At 48.7% G+C, this 21,151-nt stretch overlaps 2 protein-coding genes across 11 annotated transcripts in view; both read left to right on the top strand.

The window, feature by feature from the left end:
• The first annotated feature begins 240 nt into the window (after positions 1–240).
• Actb (actin beta) lies at positions 241–2,312 on the top strand. Its single transcript, XM_010642839.3, has 5 exons — positions 241–394; positions 499–738; positions 1,167–1,605; positions 1,695–1,876; positions 1,975–2,312. Exons 1-5 carry the CDS (start codon positions 272–274, stop codon positions 2,116–2,118), a joined length of 1,128 nt encoding a protein of 375 aa, XP_010641141.1. The 5' UTR covers positions 241–271; the 3' UTR covers positions 2,119–2,312.
• An 8,562-nt stretch (positions 2,313–10,874) lies between these two features.
• The window catches only part of Fbxl18 (F-box and leucine rich repeat protein 18), a 28,985-nt gene continuing 18,708 nt past the window's right edge, over positions 10,875–21,151 (top strand). For all 10 annotated transcript variants that reach the window (XR_004517659.1, XR_004517658.1, XR_784031.2 and 7 more), the window contains exons 1-2: positions 10,875–11,000; positions 20,186–20,340. Coding sequence is in view for 7 of the 10 variants with exons in the window: in XM_033764809.1 (XP_033620700.1) it covers positions 20,311–20,340 (30 nt within the window). In the remaining 3 variants the exon portion in view is untranslated. The remainder of the gene's footprint in view (positions 11,001–20,185; positions 20,341–21,151) is intronic.

The following is a 21,151-nucleotide window of genomic DNA, read 5'->3' as shown; positions in this document are numbered from 1 at the left end:
AAGTGGAAAGTGGACAGGGCGGGGGCGACCGCGACCCTCTCGTCACAGCGCCGCTCTGTCCGCAGCTCGCCATGGATGACGATATTGCTGCACTCGTTGTTGACAACGGCTCCGGCATGTGCAAGGCCGGCTTCGCGGGTGACGATGCTCCCCGCGCCGTCTTCCCCTCCATCGTGGGGCGCCCAAGGCATCAGGTAGGGCGGTCAGAAGTGGACAGGGCGGGGGCGACCGCGACCCTCTCGTCACAGCGCCGCTCTGTCCGCAGCTCGCCATGGATGACGATATTGCTGCACTCGTTGTTGACAACGGCTCCGGCATGTGCAAGGCCGGCTTCGCGGGTGACGATGCTCCCCGCGCCGTCTTCCCCTCCATCGTGGGGCGCCCAAGGCATCAGGTAGGGCGGTCAGCCGCGTGGATCCCGGCAGGGAACACTCCCCTCTGCGGTGGGGGCTCCCCGGGTGGGGTCTGCGCAGGGCCTGAAGACCCTCTCCTCTGCAGGGCGTCATGGTGGGCATGGGCCAGAAGGACTCCTACGTGGGAGACGAAGCCCAGAGCAAGAGAGGCATCCTGACCCTGAAGTACCCCATTGAGCACGGCATCGTCACCAACTGGGACGACATGGAGAAGATCTGGCACCACACCTTCTACAATGAGCTGCGCGTGGCCCCTGAGGAGCATCCCGTGCTGCTGACCGAGGCTCCCCTGAATCCCAAAGCTAACCGTGAGAAGATGACCCAGGTCAGTGGCTGCTACGTTTCCCGAATGGCCTTCTCCGTCCTTGTGATCTTTGCCACGCCCTATCTCACTTGTTCTCTCTTCTGCCATTCTCTAGGGTCCTCTTTCTTCTCTGACCTGAGTCTCCTTTGGAACTTTGCAGGTTCTATTTGCTTTCCCCAGATGAGGTCTTTTACTTGTGTTTGTGTTTCTGACAAGGTGTTTAAAAGACAAGTGTTGTGGGTGTAGGTACTACTAACACTGACTCATGTGACAGCCATGCGGCTGGTGTAAAGTGGCCTTGGAGTGTGTATTGAGTGTAGGTGCACAGGTCTGAACAGAACCCCAGCACACTTAGCTGTGTTCTTGCACACTGCATGTCCCCAGTCTGCCCTGACCCCACTGGTGACTTCCCCAGCCGTGTGACGAGGCCCATTCCTCCCTCCTTACAGATCATGTTCGAGACCTTCAACACCCCAGCCATGTACGTAGCCATCCAGGCTGTGCTGTCCCTGTACGCCTCTGGCCGCACCACTGGCATTGTGATGGACTCCGGTGACGGGGTCACCCACACGGTGCCCATCTATGAGGGCTACGCCCTTCCCCACGCCATCCTGCGTCTGGACCTGGCTGGCCGGGACCTGACAGACTACCTCATGAAGATTCTGACGGAACGTGGCTACAGCTTCACCACCACGGCCGAGCGGGAAATCGTGCGTGACATTAAGGAGAAGTTGTGCTATGTCGCCCTGGACTTCGAGCAGGAGATGGCCACCGCCGCATCCTCCTCCTCTTTGGAGAAGAGTTATGAGCTGCCTGATGGCCAGGTGATCACCATTGGCAATGAGCGGTTCCGCTGCCCCGAGGCACTCTTCCAGCCCTCTTTCCTGGGTGAGTAGGTTTTGTGGTCCTGTCCCCAGCCTGTTGTCAGCATGTGGGCCACACTGGAATTTAAAGAGTAACCTCCTATTTCTCTCCAGGCATGGAATCCTGTGGCATCCATGAAACTACCTTCAATTCCATCATGAAATGCGACGTGGACATCCGCAAGGACCTCTATGCTAACACAGTGCTGTCTGGTGGCACCACCATGTACCCAGGCATCGCCGACAGGATGCAGAAGGAGATCACAGCCCTGGCGCCCAGCACGATGAAGATTAAGGTGAGTGTCCCTTGTGGTCAGGCCACTGTCCAGTGGCTCTGGTGGGGGTACCCTGACATCCAGGGCCCTCCCAATGACGACTCCCCTTTGCTCCACAGATCATCGCCCCACCTGAGCGCAAGTACTCCGTGTGGATTGGCGGCTCCATCCTGGCCTCGCTCTCCACCTTCCAACAGATGTGGATCAGCAAGCAGGAGTACGATGAGTCGGGCCCCTCCATCGTGCACCGCAAATGCTTCTAGGCGGACTGTTACTTCGCTGCGTTTCACCCTTTCTTGAAAAAACCTAACTTGCGCGCAGAAAACCAGATGAGATTGGCATGGCTTTATTTGTTTTTTCTTTTTGTTGTTTTTTGTTTTGGCGCTTTTGACTCAGGATTTAAAAACTGGAACGGTGAAAGGTGACAGTTGGAGTGAGCATCCCCAAAGTTCTGCAATGTGGCCGAGGACTTTGATTGTACATTGTTCTTTTTTTTTTTTCTTTTTTTTTTTATTCAATTGTTTGTTTTTTAATCATTCCAAATATTGTGAGATGCATTGTTACAGGAAGTCCCTCACCCTCCCAAAAGCTGCCCCACTCTGCAGAGAGGGCCCAGTCCTCCCAAGTCCATGCAGGGGAGGTGACAGCATTGCTTTTGTGTAAATTATGTAATGCAAATTTTTTTAATCTTCGCCTTAATACTTTTTTATTTTGTTTTATTTTGAATGGTCAGCCATCATGGCCCCCCTTTTCATCCCCCAACTTGATGTATGAAGGCTTTTGGTCTCCCTGGGAGTGGGTTGAAGTGTGGAGGCATCCAGGGCTTACCTGTACACTGACTTTTGAGACCAGCTCAATAAAAGTGCACACCTTGAAGACCGAGGCATGGCTTGTGTTGTTCAGCATGGGGCCTTTGGAGGATGTACCACACAGTGGGGTGACCAGGGCCTGGGCCAAGTGGGGTGAGCCGGTTTCTTGTCCCAAGACCTGGGAATAAACTTCTAGATCTGCCTCTTGGTATCTGGGACCCTTCAGAGAGTGGGGAGCTCTTTCCTGGGCTTTTAGGGGTTGGATGCCCTGTACCGGGTGGTGGGTATTCTGGGAAAAAAAAACTGAAGTCTTGTGTCCCCGGGAATTGCTGTGTTAGGTGAGGCGCCCAGCAAGATCCCTCTTGCTCCACTTGTCACCCTTCGCTGGTAAGAAAGAGGCTGCCCAGTCTGAGTCTGAGTCCTGCTCACCTTGGCCCTAGTTGCCTGTGCAGAGGGAACCTTTCTATGGTCTTTCAGTCCCAAGTTCTAAAGTCCAGGCCAGGATCTGCAGGGTGCTGCTGAGGGCTCCAGGGTTGGGGTAGATCTGGGATGTCACTGCTCTGAGAAGCCAACAGCAGTGAGGAGCAGGTGGGCCCCCCGCCAGCTGAAGACCTTTAACTTCTGTGGATCCCTGTAACTGCTGTCACTGTGGGCAGAAGGGATGATCTAGAATCTCTCGGGACAGTTCAGCCTTGGGAGCTGAAAGTAAGTTATATGCTGTCCCTGAGGCTGCTCGGGTGACAAAGACCCTGCCCTAGAAAAGCTGCCAATCTGGAAACCAGGACTTCATCCCTCCACCCACTTAATTCATCCAGCCATTGCCAGGTACGAGAGATGGGGAACAAATCCAGTGTGTCCCTTTGTGGGCTGCAGCTACAGGTGCACTGAGCAGAAGAGGCAGTGGGTGTCTTCCATTGTCATGGTGCCAAATGTTTCACAGGTGTAGACATCTAACTACCTTAAAGCTCAAAGTACAGATTTTTTTTTTTTTCCCGACCAGGTATTATTATGCAGCCCAGGCTGTCTTCAAACTCAGGCTTCCTGCCTCATCCTCCTGAGTGCTGGAATTACAGGCATGCACTACCACGCCCGACTAGAAATACATATTTTTTAAACAGGCAGCTATTTTGCCTTTTTTGGGTAAAAAGGCAATAAAGCATTCTAGAACTAGGCAGGCCAGGGGCTAGGAGAATTCCTCAGAATGCTTTCAGAGGGCGGACACGAGCTGGCCTTAGGGGCCAGAGGACCATGACCCGGGCAGTGATATGACTTGGGTGTCAGATAAAAGCATGGATTGACTGGGGACAGGCCAAGAGCTAAGCCACACCCCCCAGGATAGACTGGGACAGAGGGTGGCTGGGGACATGGCTTGGTTACCTGTGTGTCCTGGGGGAGTCATGACATTGCTCACATTTGCCTTGGAGAAATGAGCCGTCAGCGACAACCGGAGGATTAAGCAGGTGCCTCACAGTCCTTGCCTTTAAAGGCTGCGGAAGTGGGACCGGACATGGATTTGACCCAGTCCTCCAGCTCGGCCAGCATCCAGCGCCTAGCCTCACTGACTCAGCTGTTTGAAGCCAGAGGAAGCCACAAGGCTGGTGGCTCTTTCCCTGCACCCATTGTACAGGTTGGGAGCCCAAGGCCTACCTCCTGGCCGAGCTGGCCAGAAAAGTGGAACCTCCCTTGCCAAACCCTCTTCAATGCCGGGGTACCCTGACCACCACCACCTTGCAGCCCCACGGTTCCTCCTGGGTCTGCGCCACCACGACAGGAAGCTGGCTCCCCCATAAGGTAACTCAGACCCCTGAAATAAATTAACCTTCCTTTTTCCTTTTTCTTTTTTTTCCTATTTCTTTTTGAAGTACTGAGGATTGAATGAAACCAGGGCTTTCAAACTGAGCAGCACCCCCAGCCCTCTTTCTTTCTCTTTTTCTTTTTCTTTCTTTTTTTTTTTTTTTTTTGAGACAGGGTCTCAGTATGTATTTGAGATTGACCTGGAACTCACTATGTAGCCCAGGCTGGTCTCAACTCACAGCGATCCTCCTGCCTCAGCCTCCCAAGTGCTGGGATTACAGGCATGTGCCACCATGCCTGGCTCACATTGCTATTTTTAAATACTATTCATTTGTGGGCCAGGGATTTAGCTTAGTGGTGCCACCACCTGCCTTGCAAGCACAAAGGCCTGAGTTCAATCCTTGGTGCAAAAACAACAACAACAAAACTATTGATTTGCGATATTGGGGATTGAACCACCCAGGGCTTCTGCACTGAATTATATCCCCAGATCTCTTCTAGTTTTCTTTTTTTTGTTCAGTTTTATTTTTGGGGGGGTACTGGAGATCAAATAGTTTTCTTTTTTTTTTTTTTGACTTTGAACGAATGAATTTGTTTGTATTTCTTTGGGGGTACTGGGGATCAAACTCAGGACCTTGCACCACTGAGCTAAATCCTGACCCCTTGTTTGTTTGGTTACTTGGGGATTGAACTCGGGCCCTTGCGCTTGCAAGGCAGGCAGCAGAACCACTGAGCCAAATCCCAGGCCCTGTTTGTTTTTTTGAGACAATGGTCTTACTGTGCAGTTTAGGCTGGCCTTGAACTCACTATGTAGCCCAGGCTGGCCTGGAATTTGAAGAAACTTCGCTGCCTCATCCTCCCAGATTTCTGGGATTACTGACATATACCACCAGGGCTGGCTTAAAAAAAAAAAAAAAAAAAAAAATTTTTTTTTTAGAGTAGTTTTAAACTCACAGAAAAAAAATGGGAGATAAAGTGCAGAGAGTTCTATAGGAGGTCCATCAGTCCTCCAGCTGCCTAGAAAGGGAAACAGGGAAAGCTATGGGAAACAATGACTACACAGACTTGCAGAATTTTAAAGTGTATGGGAGTCTGGGAGGTCATTGCCTCAGAGTGAGCAAAGACAAGGACTCTCCAGCTAGCTATCATTTCCTGGGTACACACAGTAACTGGAGAGAGAATCCAGTGATTTAGCGGGCAGCAGTGACCCGAGGTCGATGAGGTGAGATGGTTCTCCTTTTGTATCACTACTCACTTGTCAAGAACCAGGATGTCTTCAGCTGATGCATATTTGCTTTTGAGTGTCACAGCAACACAGGACCATTGAGGCCTCCGCTGTGACAGGAGGCAAAAGAGTTATGTTTCCACATGCCATGCTCCAGGACAAGGTGACAATGGGCCTTAGACAGCTGTAGTCCTACTTTAAGTACAAAATGATTTCCCCCCAAAATTTATGTAGAATGGCTCTTGACAGAGTTCCCCTGTATTCCTTACCACTTTGGGGTTTTTTTGTTTGTTTGTTTGGTTTGTTTTTTGGGTACCAGGGATCGAACTTGGCTCCTTACGCTTGTAAGGCAGTTCCTTAGCACTTTGCTACCAGTGGTGAGCCTACCTCCCAGGTCCTGGGCTGGACCCCCTTTGCAGGGTCTGTGCCCGTGCTTCTGCTGTTCATTCCCCCTCTGGCAACCCCTGATCTTACTTCTGGTGCTGGAGATTGAACCTCAGAGCCTTACCTACTTACAGGCAAGGGCTCTACCACTAAACTCTGTATTGCCTGCAAAATTCTGTCTTTTCTAGAATGTCTACAGTTGTTTTTTTTGTTTGTTTGTTTTTGTTTTCTTTTCCTTTGGTTTTCTTGAGACAGGGTCTCACTGTGTAGTTGAGACTGACCTGGAACTCACTATGTAGCCCAGGCTGGTGTCGAACTCACAGAGATCCTCCTGCCTCAGCCTCCCAAGTGCTGGGATTACAGGCATGAGCCACCATGCCCGGCATTGACATCTACAATTCTAAGGAGGAAAGATTAATTAAGGCTAACAGTTTGAAGGGATTTCAATCTATAGTCAGAAGGCTCCGGGGCAGGGTGGCATGGCAGAGGGGTGTGGCAGAGGAAAAAAAAGCTCATGGTGCATAGGTGGAAGCAGAGAGCAATCAGGAGAGAATTGAGGCCAGGCGTGGTGGCCCACACCTGTAATCCCAGCACTCAGTAGGCTGAGGCAGGAGGATTGCTGTGAATTCGAGACAAGCCTGGGCTACATAGTGAGTTCCAGGTCAGTCTCAACTACATAGTGAGACCCTGTCTCAAAAAAAAAAAAAAAAGAGAGAATGGAGGGTGACAGACCCATCAGGCCACACCCTCCACTGACCCACCAGACTAATCTGCTGAAGAGTGTCACTCCTCATAATCCAGTCACCTCCCCAAAACCCCACCTATGAGTGCATGGTACATGGACATATTTGGTGGTGTTGCTGGGGATTGAATCCAGGGCCTCTCAAATGGTAGGGAAGTACCCTACCACCAGAACTATCCCCCAAGCCGTACTCCCGTACTCCTGTACTCCTGTCCTTACTATTATTATTGTTTTTTTTGTTTGGTTTTGGTTTTGGTTTTTTTTTTTTTTTTTGAGACAGGGTCTCACTATGTAGTTGAGACGGACCTGGAACTCACTATGTAGCCTAGGCTGGTCTCAAACTCACAGCGATCCTCCTGCCTCAGCCTCCCGAGTGCTGAGATTACAGGCTCGTGCCACCACACCTGGCTTATTATTGTTATTTTTACTACAGTGCTGAGGACTGAGCTCAGGGCCTTTGCACTTAGCTACATCCCCTGCCCTTTGTTATTTTGAGACGGAATCTCATTAAGTAAGTCACTAAATTGCTGGTCTTTGAGGGCTGGGATTATAGTTGTGTACTACCACAGCCGGTCGGAACGTGAAGTGAATTGAGGCTTCCTGAGTAGTGGCTGTGGTGCTGCTGACAGCAGTCATGGCCCCAGCTCCTGTGAATGGAACTGCCTGCCCATCTGTCCTGGACACTCTGATGCAGTATCTCATTTAACCCGCAATGACCCAGTCACCATTTATCAAGGACCCACTACTGTCAGCCACTGCTCCATGGGGGGGACAGAAAATAAGATGCCAGTCACCCATGGTAAAAGGCACATGCAATTACAGGTGGAGTGGGTCCAGGATGCTGGGAGAGAGGAGCCCTAGGCCTGCCTCGTGGAGGAGGGTGTTGCACTAGGGTTTCACCTGCACCGGGCCAGGGTGGCTAGAGTGGAGGGGGCAGGAGGAAGGAGCCAGGCAGGGGCAGCAGGACCACAGGGACATCTCTGTGAGTGCCCCTGGATGGTTGTCTGGGTCAGAATCGAAATCCAGCCAGCACGGTGGTGCACATCTGTAATCCCAGCACTTCTGAAGCAGAGGCAGGGGTGTTGCCACAAATTACAGGCCAGCTTGGGCTGCACAGTGAGTTTAAGGCCAGCCTGAACTGCACTGTGAGACCTTGTCTCAAAAAGCAAGAAAAAGGGCTGGGGATTTAGCTCAGTGTTTCTGCTGTCTGCCTTGCAATAGCAAAGACCCAAGTACCCCGGTGCCAAACAACTACAATAACAAAAGAAAAAAAAAACCAAAAAAACAAAGAAAGAAAGACAGACAGAAAGAATTGGGCTCCCATAATGATAAACAATGAGATAAATAACAATAATGATAAATAATGAGAGCCCCATTTAACTTTCTTTTTTTGTTTGTTTTTAGTTTCTTTACAAATTTCAAACTCTGGGTTGGATCCTGCCCCACTCTGAAACCATGCGTATTCATCACTCCAGGAGTGTATGTCTGCCTCACAAGGTTCGGTAGCCTGGAGTTTACCTGGCTAAGATCAAGACTGATGACAAGACTGAGGACACCAACATGCAAGCAACAACAGGAATTCCATTTATAGGCTTTTTACAATGGGTTACCGAAGCCCTCCAGCTCTCCACGTGCCCCTGGAACAATTTCCTGGTCTCCAATGTCATCGTAATCCTGCAGCCTTCGGGGATGCTGGGAAAAGCAGTGCCTCCCAGACCACCTCATGCCGAAGTCACCCCCAAGAAGAACAGATCACCCCTGGCAAAGTGGTGTGGCCTCCACAGCAGGAGCCATCTCTCCTGAGGGAAACCAAGTTGTCCCCTCAGGCGGTGTCACTTCCCTGGACCAACCCCAAGATAGCTACCTGCAGCTGAAGGTTGGCTGTTGACTGTTGACCAGGATAATCTACACTACCAGCTGTGCACCTCCACCCCCCGCCTTTGTTTTCAACCCAGAGTTCCCGCAGACCTTGGAGACAGGTCTTTAACCTTTTTATCTGTCCCTCCCAGGGTGGCTTGCTGAGCACCCTGCTCATGTCCGCTTGATTGCCATCATGGGGCTGGTGCCTGAGCCTGCTCTGTTGGAGTGCGAAGAGTTGAGACTTTTGCCCTAAAATTCCCAGAACACTCCTCCTCAGCCTGCAGGTGACTGGAACTATAGGCTGGCTCTTCTGCACCCACTTTTTTTTTTAAGGGGTAGCATTACCCAATGCCTGGGCATGTGAGGCAAGTACTCTACCACTGAGATTTTTCTTTTTTCAGTACTGGGGTTCAAACTCAGGACCTTGTGCTATGCCACTGAGATAAATCCCTGGCCCTGCCATTGAGATCTGTGACAGCCTGGCCCATGTCTCCTCCACAGCCCACTCTAATTTCCAGCTGGTGCTCATCAGAGAATTCCTGCTCAACCCTATGCAGTGGGAGGGAAAGAAAGGCTGCAGGGGTTCTGAAGCCACTGAATAGTGTCCCCCAAAGGTTTCTTTTTTCTTTCTTTTTTTTGAGTCAGGGTCTCACTATGTAGTTGAGACTGACCTGGAACTCACTATGTATCCCAACCTGGTCTCGAGCTAACAGCGATCCTCCTGCCTCAGACTCCCGAGTGCTGGGATTACAAGTGTGCACCACCACGCCCGGCAGATTTCTTTATTTTTGTACTGGGTTTGAACCCAGGGATTTCACACTGAGCCACATCTCCACTCCACCCCACCTTTTTTTTTTTTTTTTGAGTGAGGATCTCCATGTGTTGTTTATGCTGGCCTTGAACTCACTATGTAGTCTAGGCTGGCCTCAAACTCACAGTAATCCTCCTGCCTCAGCCTCCAAGTGTGGGATTACAGGTGTATGCCACAGTGCCCTGCATCCCAAACCCCTTTTATATTTTTTACTTTGAGACAGAGTCTCAATAAATTGCTATTAGCCCAGGCTAGGCTTGAACTTGCAATGCTCCTGGCTCTATCTCTCCCAGTGCTGAGTTTATAGGCTTGTGCCACCACACCTGTCATTGTACAAATTTTCATTAGAAAACTGTTTTTTTTAACTTTTTCTTTCTTTCTTTTCTTTCTTTTATTTTTTTTTTTGGTATGGGGGATTGAACTCGGGTCCTTGTGTTTGCAAGGCAGGCCACCGCACCACTGAGCTAAATCCCCGGCCCTATTTTTCTTTCTTTTTTTGAGACAAGTCTTGTTACATAGTTCAGGCTGGACTTGAACTTACTATGTATCTCAGAGTAGCCTCAAACTCATGGTGACCCTCCTGCCTCAGCTTGAGTGCTGGGATTACAGGTGTGGACCATTACACTCAGCTCTTTATTAGTAAACTATTCAAAAATGAAAAAGCTTAAGGATAAAGGCATAACATTCATTCATGGTTTACTCAGCAAATACTATCTATTCAGCGTTTACTGCATGCCAAGATTAGTTCTAATCCTCCTCTTAGTTTATGGGAATTGTTGGGAACCAAAAAAAAAAAAAAAAACCCCAAAAAACAACAGTTCACTTGGGCCTGTTGGTGCACATCTGTAACCCCAACACTCTGGGAGGCAGAGACAGGGGAATTGCAAATCGACCCTATCTTGGGCAATAGTGATTTAGCGAGACCCTGGCTCAAAATATAATAAAGGCTGAGGATGTAGCTTAGTGCAAAGTCCCTCGGTTCAATCCCCCCGGCCAAAAAAGTCAGATGCAGAGCTATAGAGACACATCATTCAGGACGAGGGGCAAGTTCAGGTCAGGTGTGAAGGCTGGGGAGCAGCCATGCTATTTTATGTGGGGTGCTTGGGAGGTCTGACAGGTGGCTTGTGAATACAGCAGGCAGTGGAAAAGGCAAATACAAAGGCCTGGCGGCAGAGCCGCGGTGGGTCTACAAGGGCAGGCCAGAAGGACTGCGCGGGGGTAGGGGGGCAGAGGCAGGAGGCTTGCAAAACCAGAACAGAAAACACGCCACTCCGCAGCCAGGATAAACCAAGGCCCGCGCCACACCCAACATGGCGGCGGGCGGGGCCCGCTTGCTGACTAGCGGAAGTACGTGAAGAGAGCGCCGGAAGTGATAGGTATCCCCGCCCCTTGTCGGGAGCTCTGTAGAGCAGGCGACGCGCCGGCTTCGAGCATCCGTGGCTGGGCGGGCGAGAGGCTCCGGGGCTACGGCTCCGGCGGCCGTGGCACAGCCTGCCTGTGACATGGCCAGCTTCGGAGAGGTACGGCCCGCTCCTCTCTACGCTCTGCTGCTTGCTCGGCAGCTTGGGCCCCCTTCGGTTCTTCCCATTCCAATCCCGACCCCTCCCTCCTGGACCTGTCCTCTCGACCCTGACTGTGCTCCTGGGCTCTTCCCGGCCCCATCCCGTCCTGTTCCCAGGCCTTCGCCCTGCCTCCCATCTTGTTCCCAGCCCCACGGTCCTGATTGTCAGAGTGGTAACCCCCTTCCGCCCCCTGAGTTTCAGGTTGCTCCGGGCCTCCCAGAGCGCGCTTCCCGGGTCCCTGTGCCTGGGCCCTGGTACACTGTTCCTCCGTGCCCACTCTCCAACTTTTTTTTCTTAATCTTGAGTGCTGTTTTAATCCAGTCCCCTAACCTCTGGAGCCTGCTTATTGTATGACTTGGTGGAGGGGATGGAGGAAAAGCCATTTTACCTGGGCACTTGGGATTACATTAAACGGTGCGCAGATCGGGGCACGATGGGGCGTCCCACAGCGCCTTCCCCAAATGGTGCGCAGATAGATGGGGGGCACGATGGGGTGCCCCATAGTGCCCCGTCAGAGGGTGCACGGATTCTCTCTTGCCTATAAGGACGTAGTAGGGATCTGCACTCTAACTAGTGGCTTCCATCGTGTTGCTCTCTGCCTACCTGTATGTGTACCTGGGTTTATAGCCATCATCTTGCAGGACTCAGAGCGGTGGGTGAATGTCTGAGCCTTAGGAGCTTGCTTGGGTTCAAGCAGTGAGAAATTCAAGTGGAAGATGGCTGGGATTTGCAGATAGTTCCTCATATTTGAACCGAGTTTTGAATTTGGTCCAGAATTGGCCTTAGTGAGTTCTTGATTGACACAGAAGAATGTGTGACCCAGCTGCAGGCTGATGGTAGGATCGAAGGGTTAGAATTCTCCAGCTGCCTGAAGAAGAGGTCTGGGATATCCTGGCTGTGTTGCCAGATTGCAGTAGGGTGTGTGTATTGGAAGGTCCAAATCTTGGTTTTAGGGAGTGCTATCCCAAAGACCCCTCTGTTCTTTGAAGCATATGGGCCACCTGCCAGCCTGGCCTGCCTCTTGTAACTTCCGTGTCTCTTGAGGAGGGAGAGGAACCTTGCTCTGCCCTAAATGAGGTGATCAGGGTCCCTTGAGATCAAGGTCCCTTATTTTAGGATGGTCAAATTTTAAAATTTATTTTTGGGGGTACTGGGGATCAAACTCGGGCCCTTGTGCTTTCAAGGTAGGTGGTGTAAAATTTATTTATTTATTGAATACTGGGTGTGATGGTGCATACTTATAATCCCAGCCCTTGGGAGGCTGAGGCAGAAGGATTGCTGAGAGGTTGAACCAACTTGGGCTACTTAGTGAGTTCAAGGTCAGCTTGAATTATATAGTGAGACTCTGTGTCAGGCGTCACCCCCAAACATATTTTAATGAAATTTCACATACCATAAAACTCACACTTTATTTTATTTTATTTTCACACTTTTAAAATGTACAATTCCATGGAATTTTGGGGGGGAGGAGGTGTTACTGGGAATTGAACCCAAGGCCTTCTCACTGAGCTACATCCCCAGCCTCTTTTTTTTTTTTTTTTTTTTTTTTTTTTTTTTTTTTTTTTTTTTTTTTTTTTTTTTTGGTGCTTGAGATTGAACCTAGAGGCACTCTACCTCTGAGTTATATCCTCAGCTTTTTATTTTTAAATTTTGAGTTAGGGTCTTGCTAAGTTGCCTAGGTGGTTCTCAGATTTTCAGTCCTCCTGTCTCAGTCTCCCTCAGTGCTGGGGTGACGTGTGTGTGTGCCCCTAGGGCCAATTTCAAGACTGTGCCATGATCCCCACTACCTGATTCCAGAGTGGACTGTCTCCCAGCCCTCTGTAATGCTGGGGATTAAGCCTAAGGTCACTGCACTGAGCTACATCCTACCCCTTTTCTGTTCTTATTTTGAGGCAGGGTATTGCTAAGTTGCCAAGGGTGAGCTTGAATTTGTAATCCCAAGTACCTGGGTGTCTAAGTGTACATCACCATGCCTGGCTGTCTTGAGATGGGGAATCTCACCATGTTACCCAGTCTGGTCTTGAACTTGTTGGGTTCAAACAGTCCTCTTGGTTTCAGTCCAAATAGCCGAGACTACAGGCATGAGTCACCATACCTGGCTTCATTTTTTTTTTTTTTTTTTTTTTTTTTTAGTACCTGGAATTTAACTCAGGACCTTGTGTTTGCCACGCAGGTGTGGCACCACTGAATCAAACACCCGGCCCTGATTTCATTTTTTTTCTTTCTTTCTACAAAAGGTAATAGAAACCCAAAGAATGAGCGAGAGACTACTAATTAAAGATCCTGTTTACTAAGCTAGTATTCTAATCCTAGTTTGAGGCCATTTATGGCAGAAGGAGGATATAGCAAGAGGTGAGGCTGTTGGAGCCCTGAAGCATAGTTCTTAATTTGTGGCCCTGTCTTTGCTCCGACAGCATAGGGTCTAAGAGAAGATGAAAACTGCTGGTGCAGGAAATAGAAATGAAAGCTTTGGATTCAGAGGGTAAGGGCCCGCTCTGGGATGTTGAACCGGTATGTCCAGAGGGAGTGCAGGGTTTTTATTGGCATCAAGTTCTTTTTAGTTTCCTCAAGCCCCTCCCCCAACCCCAATGACACCAAGGCCTTCACCTGGAGTTATGTCCCAGGCCCTTTTTAATTTATTGTTTGTTTGTGTGTGTGTGTGTGTGTGTGTGTGTGTGTGTGTGTGTGTGTGTGAAGATTTCTCCAAGTTGCTAAGTTGCCCAGGCCGGATTCAAACTTGGAATCCTCATGCTGCAGCCTCCCAGAGTGTCAGGATTACAGGTGTACACCACTATGCCTGGCTAGTTTCTTCTGTTGTTTTGGAGGTGGGGTGGTTTCTTGACACAGGGTCTCACTATGTAGTTAGACTGGCCTGGAACTCACTGTGTAGCCCAGGCTGGTGTCTGAACTCACGGCAGTCCTCCTGCCTCAGCCTCCCGAGTGCTGGGATTACAGGCTTGCGCATCATACCAGGCTATTTTCTCCTGTTTTGTTTTGTTTTTTTAGCCAGGTTTGATACATTGTAGTTCATGTTAGACACAATCCAACAACATTATCAAAAATGAACCCAGGGCTGGGAATTTAGCTCAGTAGTTCCACAGCCTGCCTTGCAAACCCAACCGCTGTAGTTCAATACCCAGTACAAAAAAAAAAAAGTGAATGCATGCACTCTTGGAGGCTGAGGCAGGAGGAGAGCTTAAGGCCAGGAGTTTGAGCCAGCCTGGATAACATAACAAGACTGACTCAAAACAGCAGCAACAGCAGATACCTGCTAGGAGCCCCAGCAGTTGAGTCCTGGGTGGATGGGGCCTGGCATAGTGGATGAAGAGGAGCAGGAGAAGAAGGGTGAGTCCTGTTCTGGTGATACCCAGAGGGGCTCAATGAGGATTTTTTTTTGGTACCTGGGATCAAATAGTTGCTTGCACTTGTATGGCAGATTCAGTGCCACTGATCTAAATCCCTGGGCCTAAGGAAGGATTTTGGGGCTGAAGCTCCAGGGGGCAGTGATTTCTCTGGTATGATGTGTGAAGGCTAGAGTAGGAACCACTGGGTACCAGGGGACAGCCTAGAAAATGTCACTGTATAAGTGAAGACCACAGAAGAGGGAGAGTGAAAGTTGTACATTTCAGATCACATTGATGATTTCAACTCTTTTGTGTATGTGTGGTACTGAAGATTGAACGCAAGACCTTGCACTTGTGAGGCAGGTGCGGTGACACTGAGCTAAATCCTTGGCCTTTTTTTTTTTCAGACAAGGTCTTGCTATGTAATCCAGGCTGGCCCCAAACTCTGAAGCGATCCTCCTGCCTCAGCTTCCTGAATAATGGGATTACATGCATGTGCCACCACACCCCCCTCAACTTTTATTTTTTATTTTTTTGGTGGTAACAGGGATCGAACTCAGGACCTTGCACTTACGAGGCAGGTGGCAGAACCACTAAGCCAAATCCCTGGCCCACCCTCAACATTTCTTATGCAGTTTTACACATTTGTGAAAGGACAGTAAGAGGGATCTCCTTCTACTTGGCCATTGTCGAGTTGCAACAGTTATCAACACGTGACCCAGTTTATTCATCTGCCTCCTCCCATCTGTGTGGCTGCTCAAAGCACATCCCAGACATTTCATCCTCACATTTGGAGGATGTTCATTTATCTTTCCTTCTTTCTTTCTTTTCTTCCTCCCTTTCTTTCATTGTGCTAGGTATTGAACCCAGGGCTTCACGTATGGTAGGCAAGTGTTGTAACATTGAGCTGCGCCCCTAGACTCTTTTTTTTTTTTTTGGTACCGGGGATCCAACGAACTTGGGACCTTGTACTAGCAAAACAGGTGGTGGAACCACTGAGCTAAATCCCAGGCCCTGCACCCCTAGACTCTTAAAGAAACAGTCTTGAGATGGTCTCGCTAAATTGTTCCAGGTGGCATGGACCTTGTGATCCTTCTGCCTCAGCCTCCTCAGCAGCTGGAGTATAGGCATGTGCCATCATGCCAAGCAGATCCTGTGATTCTTTGGTGTCTGAGTAGCAAGCAGTTCAAGGTCCTTTTGGGGAGGGGATGTGTACTCTGCAGATACTGGGATTTCATTTACTAATAATACTTTTGAAAAAATTATAAACTATTATTTCATATTTTCCATCAAATAAGACCAAGTCCTATATAAATTTTTGTTCCAAAAGACACCGTAGGGCTTATTTTCAGGAGATGTATCATTTTTTTCGTGTTCAACAATTTACATCTTTTCACATATAGTCATGTTGTCTTCTGGAGCATCTTCCTAACTCTCCAAACCCTAAACTTTGGCCTGAGTTTTTTGTGACTCATTTCCTGTACAACTCAATCTTTCCTGTCCAGCAATAGAGCTCTCCTTAAATGAGTGCTTCTTGTCCATGCAGCCTGCTTCTAGTGCATTGGCAACATGGCTATCAGTGATTTTATTGCATGAATTCTTCACCCAAGTCGCAACCTCCTGCAGGCTGGACTTTACAAAATTTCCATTAAATCAAGTGCTAATTGAAGACTTAATAACAAGAGTGGCATAAAAAGTGATGACAGCTAAACCAGGTGTGGTAGCACATGCCTATAATCCCAGCTGGAGTCTGAGGCAGGAGGATTGCTGTGAATTCGAGACCAGCCTGGGCTACATAGTGAGTTCGAGGTCAGCCTCAACTACATAGTAAACCCTGTCTCAACAAAACAAAACAAAAGTGTTGACAGTTAAGATTAATGGTCCAAGCCAGGTGAGGTGGCACATGCCTATAATCCTAGCACTTGGAAGGCTGAGGCAGGAGGATCACAAGTTTGAGGCCAGCCTGGGCTACATAATGAGTTCAAGGTCAGCCTGAACTGCATAGTGAGACCTTGTCTTAAAAAAGAAAGAATTGGGCTGGGGATTGAGCTCAGTGGTTCTGCTGCCTGCCTCGCAAGCACAAGAACCTGAGTTCAATCCCCAGTACAAAAAAAAAAAAGAAATATCGTCCACACAAAAGTGTTGAAAAATTACAGGCAACAAAGTTCAGAGAATGTTTCTTTATTTCACACAAGTACAGTAAGAATTTAGGTTACAACACATGATGTATTATTTATGAGGATTTATATTAGATACAACCACCTCCATTTGTTACCAAGTGCACACATTGTTCCTGTGTTGTGTCTATACTCCAATTGGTAATTTGGGTCAACGTGTTTGGGGTTTTTTTGGTACTGGGGATCAAACTCAAGATCTTAATGCTTGCAAGGCAGGCGCTGAAACCACTGGACTAAATCCCAGGCCTTACTTGTTTTTGTTTTTGTGTTTTTTAGCACTGGGGATCAAACTCAGGACCTTGCACTTGCAAGGCAGATGGTGAGCTGTGGCACCACTGAGCTAAATCCCTGGCTCCAGTTGGTCATTTGGCATTAAGCCTGCAGTTCATTTGTTTACATAGATACTTCTTATTTTTTGCAGTACTGGGGATCAAACTCAGGACCTTGTGCTTGTAAGGCAGACACGGTGCCACTGAGCTAAATCCTGGGCCCAAAGAAAGTTCTGTTTTTTTGGTACTGGGGATTGGACTCGGGATCTTGCACTTGTGTGGCAGGTGGCAGAACCGCTAAGCTAAAATCTCCATGCCATTTACTCCTCATTCAGAGGCTCCCACATGGATATTTACAAATACTTAATTATAATTTATAGTATCATTTATTTTAATTTATGTCATAGTATTATTTACTTATATTTAATTACATACTAATATTGTAATTTTTCAATGGAAGCATTTAAACCTTTTGAATTTACACCAATCTTTTGTGTTTGCTTTTTAAAATACAGTGCTTGTATCACCTGCTTGCAAGTACAAGGTCCTGGGTTTGATCCCTGGTACCAAAAATAAATAAATAAATAGAGTGCTTATATTTGTATTCTCCATACTTTGGAGAAATTATCTTAATATTATAATTCAGCATGTTCATCCTGTGTCTCAATGGATAGACATGCTAAATGTGTCTGTCTGGCTGATGGTTTTATTTTATTTTATTTTTTATTTTTGGTACCAGGGATCGAACTCAGGTCCTTGTACTTGTGAGGCCGGCAGTGGAACCACTGAGCTAAATCCCTGGCTGGCTGATGTTTTTAATTATTTTTCATTTTTATCTTTTTTTGTGGTACTGGGGATTGAACCTTGTGCTTGTGAGGCAGGCATGGTGTCACTGAGCTAAACCCCTGGCCCTATGAATGATGATTTTAAGTGGGAGTTATTTTCTGGATAGGACTCTGATCATCCTGAAAAAAAATCATACTAGGACTTATTTTCTAGTTAGGTATGATTTTCAGGGAAATAAGGTTTTATCTTAAAAGTACATAAAGCCTGGTATTTAGTGACTACCTAAACTTTCTTTAACCGGACGTCGTGGTAGCACACACCTGTAATCCCAGCACTCAGGAGGCTGAGGCAGGAGGATCGCTGTGAGTTCGAGACCAGCCTGGGCTACATAGTGAGTTCCAGGTCATTCTCAACTACATAGTGAGACCCTGTCTCAAAAAACCAAAATACAAAACAAAACTAAACTTTCTTTTTTCTTTTTTTCTGTTGTGTTACATCCATCCATAGCCCTCATTTTTAAAATTTACATTTATTTATTTAGAGAGGGTCTTGCTATGTAGTTGAGACTGGCCTTGAATTCATAGCAGGGTTCCTCTTGCTTCAGCCTCCCAAGTATTGGGATTGGAGGAATGTACTCCCTGTTTTTATTTTTATTTATTTATTTTTTTCTGGTATTGGGGATTGAACTCGGGTCCTTGCACTAGCAAAGCAGGCACTGGAACCACTGAGCTAAATCCCCGGCCCCCTGTTTTTATTTTGAGACGGGGTCTCACTGAATTACTAAGTTGCCCAGATTGGATTTAGACTTGGGATCCTCCTGCCTCAGCTTTCCAGAGTGCTGGAATTACAGGTGTGTACCATCATACTTGGCTAATAGCTACACTCTAAAAATCATTTTCTTGTCCATATCTGGTTCTAGCTGGATGGTTCAGTGCCTGATACAGATAAGCAGGGTCAGATTCCTCTGAGTGGGGATTTTGGGAGACTCCTGGAATTGTTCTGGTGGGACCCGACTAGAAGGCGCCCTCCTGGGGTGATGGAAGGATTTCTGTGCCTTCAGGATCAGCCCTGTGGAGGTTTCACTTGCCATATGACCAGTAGCTGTTACCCAAGTTTTCGGATGGGGGCGGGTCTGCTTCAGTTTCCTGATGGCTGGGAACCCATTGTCCTGGTTGACATGGGTTTGGTGGAAGAGGGGCTGCTCTCCACTCTGTGGGATGCACAGGTGCCCAGGCTGGTGCATGGCTTCCCGTGCCTCTGACCTGGGCATGAGATTATTGTGCTTACAGAAGCCCCTGTTCAGGGAAATCCTGGTCACTGCAGGCCTTGCAGCCACCTCCCAAGACTGTCTGCAGGCCAAGCTGCCTGGTGGCTCCTCTGCTTAACCAGGCCACCCCAGCTGGTGCCTGCTGGCCCCCGGCAGCAGTGCTAGGGCACTGGCCCAGGCCCAGAGGCTGCCTCCTTTCATTTGGGTTGCAGTATGGGAAGGGTGACCCTGTGGAATGTGCAGAGACTGGGCCGTGAGGAGGGTGTTGGGTCCATTCCTGGTATGGTTACATGTATTCTAAGTTTTTTTTGTAGCTGGAATTGAACTCGGGACCTTGTGCTTTCAAGGCAGGCAGTGAAACCACTGAGCTAAATCCCTGGCCTGTATTCTAAGTTCTTGGTTTCTAAGTGGCTTTAAGAAAAATTCAGGGGTTGGGGATGTGGCTGAGTGCCACAGTGCTTGTCTGGTATACACAAGGCCTTGGATTTGATTACCAGCCTGGGCGTGGAGGGGGATTTCAGGCATGGTGTGGTGCACACCTGTAATCTCAGCACTCTGGGAGGCTGAGGCAGGGAGATCACAACTTTAAGTCCAACCTGGGAAATTTAACAACTTAGCGAGACCTTGTTTCAAAATAAAAAGAGATGGGGTTGTAGCTCACTGCAGAGGCCCTAGGTTCAATCCCCAGTACTGAAAAAGAATTTAACGTTGAGTATCGCGGTACAGGTTACTTATGGAAATTGCATAGTGCACTGGTGCTCGGAATGAATTTGAGCCTGGCATGTGCTGGGCAAGCACTCTCCGCTGGACTGCCCTTCAGTGCTGGGCTTTTTAGAGTATTTTGCCCTCTTCTCGTTCTTGCCCACATGAGCTGGGAGGTAGCTTTCTATGAGAAATCTACAAATTGGGTCTTAGGAGGGGGACTCCTGTGTCCCCTCCCTCTTCAGCCCATGGCCTCTCCAGAGCCCATGTTTACCTGAGAGAGATTATGCTGGTTCTGGTGGAAAGTGTCCCTGCTTCAGGGTCCTGGTCTAGGAGTGTGTGTGTGGGTGTGTGTGTGTGCATTCACGTGTGCAGTACTGAAGTCGAACCCTGGGCCTTACACTCTTGTTACCAAGTGCAAATGCTCTTACCACTGAGCTACCCCCCAACAGGGAGTCTGAGTGTTCCCAGGAAGCACTGTGTAGGGGAAGGTCACTTGTGACTGGAAATACAGGGCTGGAATAGAACGTTGCACAGCTGTGGGCCCCAAGTCACTGGGTCAGGGGGGAGCGATATCTGACGGTCATCTCTCCCCAAGGAGGAAAGTTTGAAGAGCCTGTGGTGTCGAGACAAGTCCCCAAACTTCTGACCTTGGTGGTGGCAGACATCCTTCCTGACCTGGCTGTGTCACTTGGTGTCCATTGTGGCTTCCCCAGTAGGAGCATGGAGGATGCTGCTTTGCCCCCAGAACAGGTGAGTGGCATTCCGTGACATCAGGACAAGCAAGGGCTGGGTGGGGTGAGGGGGTGCAGCTGCCCGGTGCCTGTGCAGCTGCATGGTTGCCACGGCAACAGAGGGCTTTCACAAATTCAGGCTTCCATCCGTGCAGACACGTCCAGGAAGCTGAGTGGAAGAAGGGGCAGGCTGGTAACAAGCTTTTGTAGACATAGTCTCTGGAAAAGGCAGTAGGAGCCATTGGGGCACCCTCCTGGGCGTGGTCATTTGGGTGAGGACCCCTTGCGTGGTGCAGGGAAGATGAGGGTTTCCTCCCTTACTATCTCTTATGTATTCCTTTGTCCTTGATTTGGGATTTCTGTCAGCCCATCTCCCCTATTCACACAAATACCAAAGGACCAGGGAGGGAGGGACTTTGTATTTGGCCCTCTGGATACAGCATAGCAGAGGGAACGGTGTAGATGTCTTCCCGAAGTACTAAGATGAGTTTTTAATCAGAAAGGAAGAAAAACAGAGAATTTTTACTATTTCTATAAAGTTACAAATCTTACTGACTGTAAGACTTCAAAGATCATTAGTCTTTTTGGGTGTGGTGGCTTGTGCCTGAGCCAGGAAGATTGCTTGAGCCTGGAGTTCAAGGCCAGCCTGGGGTAATAGTAAGACCTTGTCTCAAAATTAAAAAAGATAGAGGGCCAGGGGTTTATTTCAGTGGTTCCGCCGCCTTCCTTGCAAGCACAAGGACCTGAGTTTTCATCCCGGTACAGAAAGAAAGAAAGAGAGAGAGGGAGGGAGGGAGGGAGGCAGGGGGAGGGGTACAGCGCGAGAGAGA

This window comes from Fukomys damarensis, unplaced genomic scaffold (genome assembly GCF_012274545.1).
Source record: "Fukomys damarensis isolate Sample0158 unplaced genomic scaffold, DMR_v1.0_HiC HiC_scaffold_17, whole genome shotgun sequence".
Lineage (NCBI taxonomy): Eukaryota > Metazoa > Chordata > Mammalia > Rodentia > Bathyergidae > Fukomys > Fukomys damarensis.
Note: the sequence above shows the minus strand (reverse complement) of the source record. Positions and strands in the feature narration are given on the sequence as shown.